This window comes from Xyrauchen texanus, chromosome 3 (genome assembly GCF_025860055.1).
Source record: "Xyrauchen texanus isolate HMW12.3.18 chromosome 3, RBS_HiC_50CHRs, whole genome shotgun sequence".
Classification (NCBI taxonomy): Eukaryota; Metazoa; Chordata; class Actinopteri; order Cypriniformes; family Catostomidae; genus Xyrauchen; species Xyrauchen texanus.
The window spans coordinates 44447425-44460259 of NC_068278.1; the positions used below are offsets into that span (position 1 = coordinate 44447425).

The 12835-nt window shown below is 37.8% G+C and overlaps 1 protein-coding gene across 1 annotated transcript; it reads left to right on the forward strand.

The window, feature by feature from the left end:
* The first annotated feature begins 1991 nt into the window (after positions 1 to 1991).
* Positions 1992 to 12405, forward strand: LOC127631112 (macrophage-capping protein-like). Its single transcript, XM_052109104.1, has 9 exons — positions 1992 to 2104; positions 4698 to 4890; positions 6153 to 6307; positions 6506 to 6667; positions 10592 to 10741; positions 11024 to 11110; positions 11307 to 11439; positions 11581 to 11672; positions 11772 to 12405. Exons 2-9 carry the CDS (start codon positions 4698 to 4700, stop codon positions 11835 to 11837), a joined length of 1038 nt encoding a protein of 345 aa, XP_051965064.1. The 5' UTR covers positions 1992 to 2104; the 3' UTR covers positions 11838 to 12405.
* Positions 12406 to 12835: the final 430 nt, after the last annotated feature.

A 12835-nucleotide genomic window follows, 5' to 3' on the forward strand; every position in this document is an offset into this window, starting at 1 on the left:
ATGTTTTGTTAGTTATTTAGAAGAGTTTCTGTTACGTTAAAGTTTATGGGTGTTACCATTATGGTGAAAGGTGGAGCTTGAGCTTCGGTGGAGGCCAGGAACAATATAAGATTAAATGACTGAATGTTGCAATGCATTGAGCAATAGCTACAAATTAAAGCATAGCGTTTTCAATTAGTATGATTTCAGTATAGAAGCATTCATTGCACTGGCTAAAGCTTGTTAGTACTTGCTATTAAGTTTCTTCTTACAACTTGAATTAAGTTGATCTTACAATGTAGTTTTAAGTTCAGCCAAATAGATCAATTTAAAGTTGTGCCATTACTTAGTACACAATATTTTATGTTAAGAGCAATTAATATGCATGTGTATTACAAAATAAAAATCTGAAAGTACTATTAACTTAAAAAAATTATGTAAATGTTTGCCTCAAAATTTTGAGTTCTGCTAACTTATAAGTGTTCCATGGAGTTACAATTCCATTATGTGTAGGGGCAGTTAGTACAAATTAGTTTCTTTCTTTCTTTCTACCTCAGTCTTTCTCTCTCGCTCTCTCTCATAGGGACAGTTGAAAATTCACTGAACTGTTGATTGCCTCATATCAACTTTAATGCTCATGATGCCCCATATCACCAACTCTTATTTAAAAAGTAATTTAAAATCACAAATGAGTGTTCAACTTTATGCAAGGCAAATGCTCATGTGATCACCCTCACTGTACAATTGGATCCTTCAGTTGAGTTAGAATGCCTACTAGCAATCAACAGTACAGAGACTTACAGCGGCCGCAGTGTTTAAATCACTGTCAGAGCAAACGCCTTTTCACTGGAAATGCTATGAACATGGGCTTACTTTAGCTTAAGCTGTTAAAAGGATGTGTTGCTTGTGTAGTGTCGTGTTCTTTTTTGAGGAGACGAAGTCAAGTTGTCAAAGTAAAAATTGTATTTATTAACAAGAAAGAATAAGTACAAAAATCATTCAGTCAGCTGGGGATCTAGTCTGCTTCACCCGTAAGCTCCGCTCAAAAAGATCCCGTTTCTCCTGTGTTCCCTTCTTTTCTACATTTCTGACCCAGGGTGTATTCCTTTGTTCTCAGCTTTTTACTCTTTTGATTGGCTTATTTTTGCGACCGGGGCATCTCCAATATTCTAAGAGATAAGTTCCACTCATTCCGTTGGTTTGTTTTTGCTTCAGTAGGATTACTGGTTTTGCCTCCCATTGGTTCATTCTTATCAGTTTTTTGCCTAAAGAATTTCCAATGTATAAACTGTCTCTAGGTTCCCCTCATCTCCTGTGTCAGAAATGCAGCTGCAGTTTCCTTTTAACATTTTTGGTTTTACATATATTTTCTAGTTAGTCACATACTGTACATCATTCATCATTTGTTAACATGCATACTTTGTTTAAGATTAGTCACACACATATACGTATACTGATTAAGATTGCAACACACAACAGTAGTCAAAAATATGATGTGTTACTTACAGTGTGTTTGTCAAATTTCAAAACCCTCACTTAAAACCTCCAACAGTGAGAACAATGATGATGGAAAATCTATCACAATGGGACTACATTGCCATATGTTGTGCTGATAGAGATCTCAGTTATGAATCCTTAACATGTGACCTCTGGTGGTTTACAGATAACATGATATTTGAGGTAAACTGAAGACTACTGAAGACTACTTAAGTCTTCGTCACTTCATATAAATAGAATACGTTTCAGTTCATTGGGTCACATTATCAGACATTGGCCTTTCACCACTCTTGAACTTTTTCTCGTATGAACACAAGCTCACTTTTGTATACCCTGTTAATGTGTCATGTTGCGTGGTAAGCCAAAAAGTGTTTCTATACAATGTGGTCACAACAGATGTGAGATGATGTTGAGAATCTCCCTGCGGCAATTTTTTTTTGTTTGTATGCCTCAATAACTGTGCCCTGCCTTTTTATTTTTTGAAGTTATTGAGTGGAAAATGGCAGGAAGTTACAGTATGAGGCAAGTCACTCAACTCTATAGGCAGTAGACAAAACTGTTTAGGCAACTACAACATTTAAGAGCTGTCTGGTGTTGGACTGACATCAACAAAGACTAATTTGTTAAGGTAGGTTCTGTTTTAGAGGAAATGGATGGAAATGTAATGTTGTGGCTTCTTAACAATAAACAAATTAATTGGCAATATTATTTAAACTATATAAATCATATATATATATATATATATATATATATATATATATATATATATATATATATATATATATATATATATATATTAATATTTTGTCACACTGACTTTTAATATAGTTTCTTAGGATACTTCTATTGTTCTATTAGATTGATTTGTTCTGGTGCACGTGCGTTAATCTTTTTTTTCAGGACATTATTCACTTGCATTTTGTTTTTATACAATTGTGAAATGTATTGTTTAGCACTTACTCACTTAATGCAAAAAAATCCTGTTGTTTCCTTTATGTGACCTCACAATATCCTGTTCCTTTTTATTACCAGTCTTCAGATTCCTTTTATTATTTTTGTAAATATTTTATCACACTATGTCTTTTAATTACTTGTCTTCAGAATCCAAGTTCAAACGTTTGAAGATGACAATGTTGAAAGTCTTTATCCATCAAAACTTATTGGTCCATGTCCAAGCTTAACCTGTATCTGCCTTCAAAATCCAGCCATTCTAAATTGAAGTATATTGTAAAGACATTGATATTTAAGAGAAGAAAAAAACACCACCATCTAAACAGTAGAATCCTGTTTAATTATATTTGTTTGTGGAAATAGGGAACTGAAAGAAGATGGTGTAGAAACTGCAACACCGCCTGCTTCATAATGATACAGGTTCATATTTGCATGGACAGGGTTGGGAGGGTTACATTTTAAATGTATTCCACTACAGATTACAGAATACATGCTATAAAATGTAATTTGTAGCATATTCCGTTAGATTACTCACTGTCAGTAACATATTCTAAATACTTTGGATTACTTCTTCAGCACTGGTAGATTTTATCACTTTTGTTTTGGGTATAAAAAATTTGTAAAAAAAAAAAAGTTTGTATAAAAAAAGTTCAAAATACATTCTCTGACAAACCTAAATATCTTATGCAGTGTTGTTTCTACAAATCAAATTAATCTTGTTTTAAATATTTTACAGGAAATTAATACAAAATGATTATCAAGAATATTATTTTTGCCCTAATATCAAATGTCTTACAAGAAAAAATAAATTATGATCTAGCATGAATTTTCTTGTATGTGATCATATTGTAAAATATGATCATGCTTGGTAACATGTGCATGTAAAATGACTAGAAATACAATTTTAGCTTAGTGTAAAGCTGACAATTTACACAAGGTTTATTTCTATTTCTTCTGCTCCAAACATACTTAAAACGTACTTCTCTGTCTGCTCATATGAATGTAACAAATCACAAGAAAGTGTTTCACTGCTGTTCAAATGCACTTTGGATCGCATCATTTATAAATATAAATGTTTTCCATCTGAAAGGACTCAATTTTAAATGAAACAAATGACAATAAAATGCAAAGTAATCTCTTCACTAATCAAAATACTTTTTGAATGTAATTTTATTCTAATTACCAATTATTTAAATTGTAACTGTAGTGGAATACAGTTACTTATATTTTGTATTTTAAATATGTAATCCCGTTACATGTATTTCGTTACTCCCCAACCCTGTACATGGACAATAATTAGATAGGAAAGATGGCAGTTCTCTCATTCTCACAGTATCTAAAGATAGCTGTCTTTCGTCTAATTGTGTAAACCTTTTGGATATTTTATCATCGATCATGTGAGACCAGTCACTGTCAGATGATGTGTCACTCATGTGGTTTGCTTCTGTTTGTGACCTCACATCTGATCGGCTAATGTGATTAAGCAATCAGTGTAAACGCATTGACTGGGGGAGAACATCTTCTGTTGATATGTCTGTCTGCCTTTGGTGTGTGTGGCTGGTTGTATGTAGCCGTGTGTCTTGAATGACTGTGCAATAGTTGGCTTTATGAATGATATGTGTGACACTATTGCATCTCATTTTACAGCTATATTATATTTGATCTCTCTGCTCTCACCTTCCCTCAGCCTTCCTATTGTGTGTCTATACTGGAGCATGCAATCTCATGCTCTGCTTCCATATCTGACCCATGACCTTAAGGGTCCATGCCTTTGCTGTCTGGATCAGGCTTGCCCAAACATCCTTGCACTGTTGCAGTGTCTACTGCTCTTTCATCCACTCCATCAAACATCCATATTTCTACTTTCTCTTTCCTTTATTCCAACTATCTCCCTCCCTTACCCATCTTTCTTACTTTCATTCTATCTTTTTCATCCAAATATCCTGTATTTAAATGTCACATCATCTCTCTTGACCATTCTTCATCTACAATTCTCAACTAGAATATCTATATATCTTCCTTCTTATGTCATTCCCTTTTATTTATATCTTCTTGCTTACTGTTCTCTCTATCTCTTTGTGTATTTTCCTTGTATACACACTCACTTTCTCTTATCCACTCTTGCCTTCTCCTCACTTCATTCTCCCTTTTTTTATTTCACCTCCTCCTCCTCTTTTCACCTGCTGACCTTCTCATAGCACAGCCCCACCAGTCCCTAGAACTCCATTTACACACACTCCTCTCTCTTTCTCTTTCTTGCGCTCTATAAGATGCTTAATCTGCGGGTAGCGACAAGCCAGTTTACCTATGAGGTGCGAGAGCCAGGGTTGTGGGTCTGGAGGGTGGAGAAGATGAAGGCTGTTCCTCTTGACTCATCACAGCAGGGTATCTTCTACAGCGGAGATGCATACATTGTCCTCAGCAACCGGGGAAAGGATGGAAGTGACCTGCACATGTGGATGGGTGTGTAGTGTTTGTGTGATTGTAGATCCCTAAACTGTAGAATGTTAGTTATATGAGCTGTTTTGGGATGTCTAACTACTACAGAATTATTATATCATCTATTCACCATCATGTATTATGAAGCTGTACTTGCAACATAGACTTATCTACACTAAAATAGCGTACCGATTAAAGGAATAGTTCTACCTAAAATGAAAATTCTGTCATCATTTACTCTACGATGTTGTTCCAAACTGATATGACAATCTCTCGTTGGTGGGACAAAAAAATTAGATGTTAGAATGTTAGCATTGGTCAAGATTTACTTGCATTGCATTTTATTCCATACAATGGATGTGAATGGTGACTGAGGCTTACATTCTGCTTAAAATATCCTTTTGTTTTTCATGGAAGAAAGTAAGTCATCAGGGTTTGGAACAATTTGAAAGAATGTCTCTTTAAAGGGATAGTTCACCCAAAAATTTTAATTCTCTCATAATTTACTCAAACTTATCTCATTCCAGATGTGTATGACTTTCTTCTCCTGAACACCAACAAGAATATCTTCGCTCTGTAGGTCCTCACAATGCAAGTGAATGGATCCCAAAATTTGGAAGCTCCACAAAGCATATATACAGTAGGCAGCATTAGTAATCTTAGTAAAGTTTACTAAGTAATTAGTGAAAGACTTTAGTTGGTAAATTAATATCTTCAGAAGTGATATGATTGGTGTGGTAGAGAAATGGATCAAAATTTAAGTCCTTTTTCAATAAAAATTCTCCTCCCTTTACACAAGGTGGTGATACGCATGAAGAATGGGAATTGCCAAAAACAAGAGGAGATTGTTAAAGTGGAGTTTTATGTGGAAAAGAACTTCAACATTGATCTGTTTCTCACCCACACTTATATCACTTCTGAAGGCATGAACTTAAGCACTGAAGTCTTGTGGATTACTTTGATGCTGCCTTTCTGTGCTTTTGGAGCTTCAAAGTTTTGGTACCCATTCAATTGCATTGTGAAGACCTGCAGAGCTGAAATATTCTTCTAAAAATCTACGTTTGTGTTCAGCAGAAGTCATAAACAGGATGGCATTAGGGTGAGTAAATGATGAGAATTTTCATTTGTGGGTGAAATTTGGGGAATGTTCCTTAGGTGCTGTTTATATACAGGTATTTTAACATTGGAATGGTGCAGGGTGAGGACCTGTAACAATGCTTGTGTAAACTGGAATAACCAAGGACCAGTGAAGTGTTTCTGCTTTTTGTTTCTTACCAAATATCAAGGTGAGAAGTCGTCTCGGGATGAACAGGGTGCTTGTGCCATACTTGCCACTCAGCTAGACAGCTACTTGGGTGGAGAGCCAGTACAACACCGACAGGTGCAAGGCTACGAGTCACATGAGTTCATGGGACTCTTTCCGAAAGGAGTCAGCTTCAAGGTGAGAGAGAGGAACTTTGAGTATGCTATGAACATGGCCTAACAACAAAACAAAAACGCAGTAGCTGCACCAACACTGAAACTGATAAATAAATGGTGTTGAAGTTATTTGATTGTCCAGCCAAATGTGAATTATAAAATAGTCTCACTCCATTTTCTCTGAATTTAAGTATAATAAAACTTTCTTCCTCTATTTCAGGAGGGAGGGGTGGAGTCTGGATTCAAGAGTGCCAGCTCCAGGATTGGCCCAGTTACTCATCTGTATCAGGTCAAAGGAAAGAAAAACATCAAAGCCAGAGAGGTGGAGCTTAGCTGGGGGAGCTTCAACAAGGGAGACTGTTTCATACTGGACCTGGGAGAGGTGTGAATGTACTGTATATATAGTATGTGTGTGTGTGAATGTCAAAAATGGAATGGGCCAATTTAAAAAATATGGAGCTATAAAATACCTGGAGAGAGCTATCCATTAGCATCCCGATTCATCTCTATGGCTGTGCTCAGCTAGCGCAGGGTTCCCAGGAAGCTTGTGAAATTGAGGCTGCCATCTTTTATTTATCTTTATTTATTTAAACTGCATATTAACATACATATAATCAAGAGAAAAAATGAAAGGGTTACAGAATCAAAGGCCTAGACACATATGAATGAGGCAGGACCTTGGGAAAGAATGCATAGTTTGGCAAGAGCAAGATGGCCCCGTCCTCTCCCCCAAGTCTCAAGCACACTGGGTGCACAGAGAAGGCATGCAACTCACACGCCTCGCTGATGCAATAGCGAGAAGGAACACTGTCTTCAGAGAGAGAAGCTCTATATTCGAGGAGGACGATGGCTCAAATGGGGGCCTTGTCAGGGCCTCCAATACAATCTGCAAATCCCATGAGGGGATCAAATGTGAACATCAAGGGCATGATCTCCAGGCACCTTTCAGGAACCGGCCTATAATAGAATGCAAACCGTCGCGACAAGCCATCAACAAGGTCATGGCGATCAGAGATGGCTGCCATATACCCCTCAAGGTCGATTCCTTAAGACCCCCTTCCAAAAGAGACTGAAGAAAGGACAGAACTGAGGACATTTAACGTGAGACTGGGTTGAGGTCACTCGTGTGCTAGCCCATCTACCCCGAGCGTTATCCTCGGGCCCACCATTGAGTACCATAGGGGACACTGAGTGGTCTCCTGAGAAGCGAAGAGGTCCACCTCAGCCCTTTCGAAACGAGACCAAATGGCCTGCAAAATCTTTTGGTGCAACTGCCATTCCCCGGGCCTAGGTCCTCCCCTCAACAGAAGATCTGCTGCTACATTGTCTACCCCTGGAAGATGTAAGGCTCTCAGGGAAAGACCATGAGCATGTGCCCATAGGAGGATATCCCGAGCCTTGTCGTGAAGAGAAGGGGATCGTGTTCCCTCCTGGTGGTTCATGTAAGACACCACCGTTGACCTGTCTGTGTGCACAATGACATGTTTTCTCTGCAGGTCTGGAAGAAAATGCCCCTAGGCTCGATGCAACAGCCTCCATCTCCAGCAGATTTATATGAACTCTTGTTCAAGAGGGCTCCAAGTTTCCTCAAACTGGCAATTTCATTGATGCCAGGGGTTGAAAACCACCACCTCATGGCTGGGACACACTCTGGCTCCAGTTGCAAAATTCTCGGACCATCCTTGTGTGGACTCACTTTGTTCCTGGTGAACCACTGCTGTAACAGCTGCATGTGAATCAGATCTAGTGGCATGACTTCAGAGGCTGATGCTACCAGGCCAAGGAGCCTCTGGTCACACTTCACTGACATCTGAGATTTCCCTATAAGATAGGATATCTGCTCCCTTAGCACCCCTGCCCTACCAACTCTGAGGGAGGGAGTGTTATTGCTCTTTTTTGCAAAAGTGTTGAGACCTTTGCCGAGAGGGATTTGCACTCCGCATTTCCTCCCAAGACTGTTGGGACAATACCCCCGGTAGTGTGGGGGCTTGGCTCTGAACTGGAGCCTGTACCCTGAACCTAGGGTATTGAGCACCCAAGAGCACTTGGTACACTGGCACCAGTGAGCCATATATTGAATTGTAAAGTGAGACACCGGAGGCTGACAACCGTCATTGCCGAGACCAGCGTCCCATCGGTCGGCCTGGACTGGCCAAGTGCCCGGGCACATGCACTGGTCCCCCGGATCAGCATGTCCACCACTCGCAGAATCTCCGTTATTTAATCATTGGGAGCAGTGGACCCAAAGTCCTGTAATAAGCCCTCCAAATAGACCAGCAAGAGGGAACATGTACCAGAAAGTATCGCAGCCAAGGTCGATGCCCAGTATGCTTTATGCAGTTGAACATCCACAGCCCTGAAGCAGTTAATATATTATATATATATATATATACCATATATATACCATATATATATATATATACCATATATATATATATTTATTTATTTATTTATTTTTTAATTTATTTTAACTCACAACCCTTGCTTGATTCCAGCTCAATAATCTCCGACACCGAAACGGTAACTTTCTCTCGAGACAAGAGGTTCCGATCAACTCCAAGTAAACATTTCTTTCCTTACTCAGCTTTCCTTAAACGTAGTCTCACTACAGCTCCACTCTTCTAAGAGGCCAAAAAGAGAGTGTACCGGTGTTATCGCACCTGTATTTGTAGGGGTTGATTGCGCAAAGGTTTAATTTTCTAGACGGGCTGTGACTCTTTTCGAAGGCTGCGTGCTAGTTAGGTGTACTTTTAGTCTAATACTTTATTTTAATTATACATTAATATAATTATACGCATATTATTGAGGTACTTCAACTTGGGAATTAACATACCTTGCATTTGAAAATCATATTTACTGGTAAATTGGCAGAATTGTTTTAAGACAATTTGCTTATTTCTGTTGAAGCAAAGAATTGTGGGTTGTGAGATTAATACATGAGGTGTATCCTTCCCCACGAAGGATACACCTCATGCATCCTCTGAATACCCGTGAAAGAAGGTCGCATTCGAAGTGTCCTACTTGCTTTTCGGAAACGCGACAGCCTCGATGATGTATGCAGCTGACAAATGCGACTTCTAGAGGACGCAGCCTTCCAAACGAGACACAGACATTGTCTCCTGACAGCACACCCTCTAGCGGGGTTGACCCATATGTTGCAGTGTTGACCGCAATGAAATAGAACCACATCAATACGGAAATAACATTGGCATAACAAAATCCAGCCGAAAAACAACGGAAATAAACCACAACAGAAAAGCCACAACACAATGGAAATAAACCACAACACAACAAAATTAATACACAACCGAAATAAACCACAACACAACAAAAATAAACCACAACACAACAGAAATAAGCCCAAACACAACAGAAAAGCCACATCACCATGAAAATAAACCACAACACAACAAAATTAATACACAACCGAAATAAACCACAACACAACAAAATTAATACACAACCGTAATAAACCACAACACAACAAAAATAAACCACAACACAACAAAATTAATACACAACCGTAATAAACCACAACACAACAAAAATAAACCACAACACAACTAAATTAATACACAACCAAAATAAACCACAACACAACAAAATTAATACACAACCGTAATAAACCACAACACAACAAAAATAAACACAAACACAACAGAAAAAAACCAAACACAACAGAAAAGCCACATCTGTATGAAAATAAACCAAAACACAACAGAAAAGCCACAACACAACAAAAATAAACCACAACACAACAGAAATAAAACAAAACACAAAAGAAAAGGCACAACACAACAGAAATAAAACATAGCACAACTAAATTAACCACAACAAAATATAAATAAACCAAAGCACAACTAAATTAAACCATAACACAACAGAAAAGCCACAACACAATGGGAGAATCCACAGCACAACTAAATTAAGCCACAAAACAAAAAATTAAGACAAAACACAACGGAAATAAGCTCAAACACAACAGAAAAGCCACAACACAACAGAAAAGCCACAATACGACTGAAATAAATCACAACCCAATTAAGCCACAAAACAACAACATTATGTCATAGCACAGCAGAATTAAGATTGAATGAAATCATGATCTCGCCTTAATCGATTCAGAACTGCCACTGTTAGTTTTTTTGTGTTGTGGCTTAATTTTGGTGTGTTGCAGTGTTTGCTGCTTTTTTTCATTGTGTTGTGGCATATTTCGTTTTGCTGTGCACCCCTAGGCCACTGTAGTAAATGTATATTAAATATAATTATTAGGTGAGAGGATGTAATAATGCTTGTGTGTTCTCAGACCATATTCGCATGGAGTGGTTCCAAAGCAAACATGTTTGAGCGACAGAAGGTCCGTGAGATTGCGATGCTGATCAGAGACACAGAGAGGAATGGAAAAGCTCACATTATTGATGTGACAGAGGGAGAGGAACCACTAGAGATGGTTCAGGTGACACACACACACACACACACACTCACAGTCATATACTTCCACCACAGACAGAGATGGGACTCTTTGTACATATATGCAACATTTCTAAGAGCATACATAATTTACATTACACACACAGTGGGGTCCAAACGTTTGGGACCACACTGAAATTATTTTTACTAAATTTGAAAAGAATGCAAAACAGAAACATTTAATATGGACAAGTGGTCTCAGGCTTTTGAACTCCATTGTTAATGCATAAGTATAGAAGTTAACAGCATCTCTGCATCTACTTGACAGGTGCTTGGTCCAATCCCGACTCTGAAAGACAGCACAACAGAGGAAGACGCTAAAGCAGATATCTCTAATTCTGCTTCCCTTTACAAGGTCAGGTATTGATACCACCTCCCCTAATCTTTTATGTTATGTAGTGATTGCTGATAATATGATCTCGGTCATATTTTTCTAGTGATAAAAAAACAAATGTCTTAATGATCCTACAGCTGAATTTTGCCAAGAATGTATTAGGGTTCAAACTGAATTCATAATAGGTAATTTTTCTCTCTCTCTCTCTCTCTCTCAGGTGTCTAATGATACAGGCCAAATGACTTTGACAAAACTGTGTGATAGAGGACCTTTCAGTCAAGAGATGTTGGGAAAAGATGGCTGCTTCATACTGGACAATGGATCTAACGGGAAGATCTATGTTTGGAAAGGTGTTCTGTGTGTGTGTGTGTGTGTGGGGGGGGGGGGGGTGTTGTGAGAGAGAGAGAGAGAGAGAGAGAGAGAGAGAGAGAGATACAGATACTGAAAAAGCCCCACAGTAAAAGTCATTGCCTTTATTTATTGATTGACAGGGAATGGAGCCAATGCAGAGGAGAAGAGAGGTGCTCTGAAGGTGGCAGATGAGTTTATTACAGAATTGAACTATCCCAGGATGAGAACACAGGTACAATAAGTAGCAAAATTTAAGTTATGGTCTCAGTTACAGAACTATGATATCATTGGGCATCTTTTGCCAGTTATCCACTTTCTCTCTTGTCCTTAGGTGGAAATTCTCCCTCAAGGCCGTGAATCCGTCCTCTTCAAACAGTTCTTCAAATGTTGGAGTTAAATACACACACCAAGATATGGGATGCATGTAGAAACTGAACTTGTTTGTATAATCACATAACATATTAGCCATGTGTAGTTTTACCTACCTGTAAAGACTCTCTGCTGTTAGCCAAAACATTGCTGTTTGATGCTGGGTGCTGTGAAGGTTATTATGTCTTGTCTTTCAGAAATATATTTTCTGAATTCAAAAATAATTTTCTGTTACATATTGTATGTTCATGATATCTTGCATTAATACAAAAAAAAACCTGTCTACAACCCATGAATCAGTTGTTGTTGCTTTTTGTTAAAAAAAATTTGGAATAGTTTTTTTTTATTTAGAAATTCTGATTTTATTTAATCACATAACCTCTATAGTGTAATGAGCATCAAATGTACAAACACAGACACCACACTGATGCTTATATAACTATGCATGTTAATTACATCAATTGTTTTCTGTGTAATCATCCTTTATCGTGGACAGGTGTATGTTTGCAAACTAAACTAATCTCTGCAACCAATCAAAATCACTGTAGAAAATAAGTGGGTGAACTAACCTAAGTATGTGCACTGAATAAAAAACTGTGAACAAAAGAAATCAACAGTATGAATTATTTTACCCTATCATATGCATTCATTGCAGCCATGCAGTCATTGACCAGTTCAGCCAGTCCAGCAGTTCCTTACTATTTTCAGTATAAAATAAATATGTGGGTATTACAATCACAAGCTAAATTAAGGCCCAATAACATCTGTGAAAGGTCATTCTGCAATAATCATTCTTAATTGACATTACGTAATAAACAGGTTAGAAGTATTGAGGACTTTTTTAAATGTATTAAAGTTATGGATTTTGGCAATAGTTTTACTTTGGAACTAAACAACACTACTGTAACAAACAGTAACAATAGCAACAAAGCCATTTATACCCATGTATAATGCTGTAATTTAATTATCTATAAATTAGACATGTTATGTCTAGAGAAAGTCTTAAGAGAAAAACAGAAAGACACA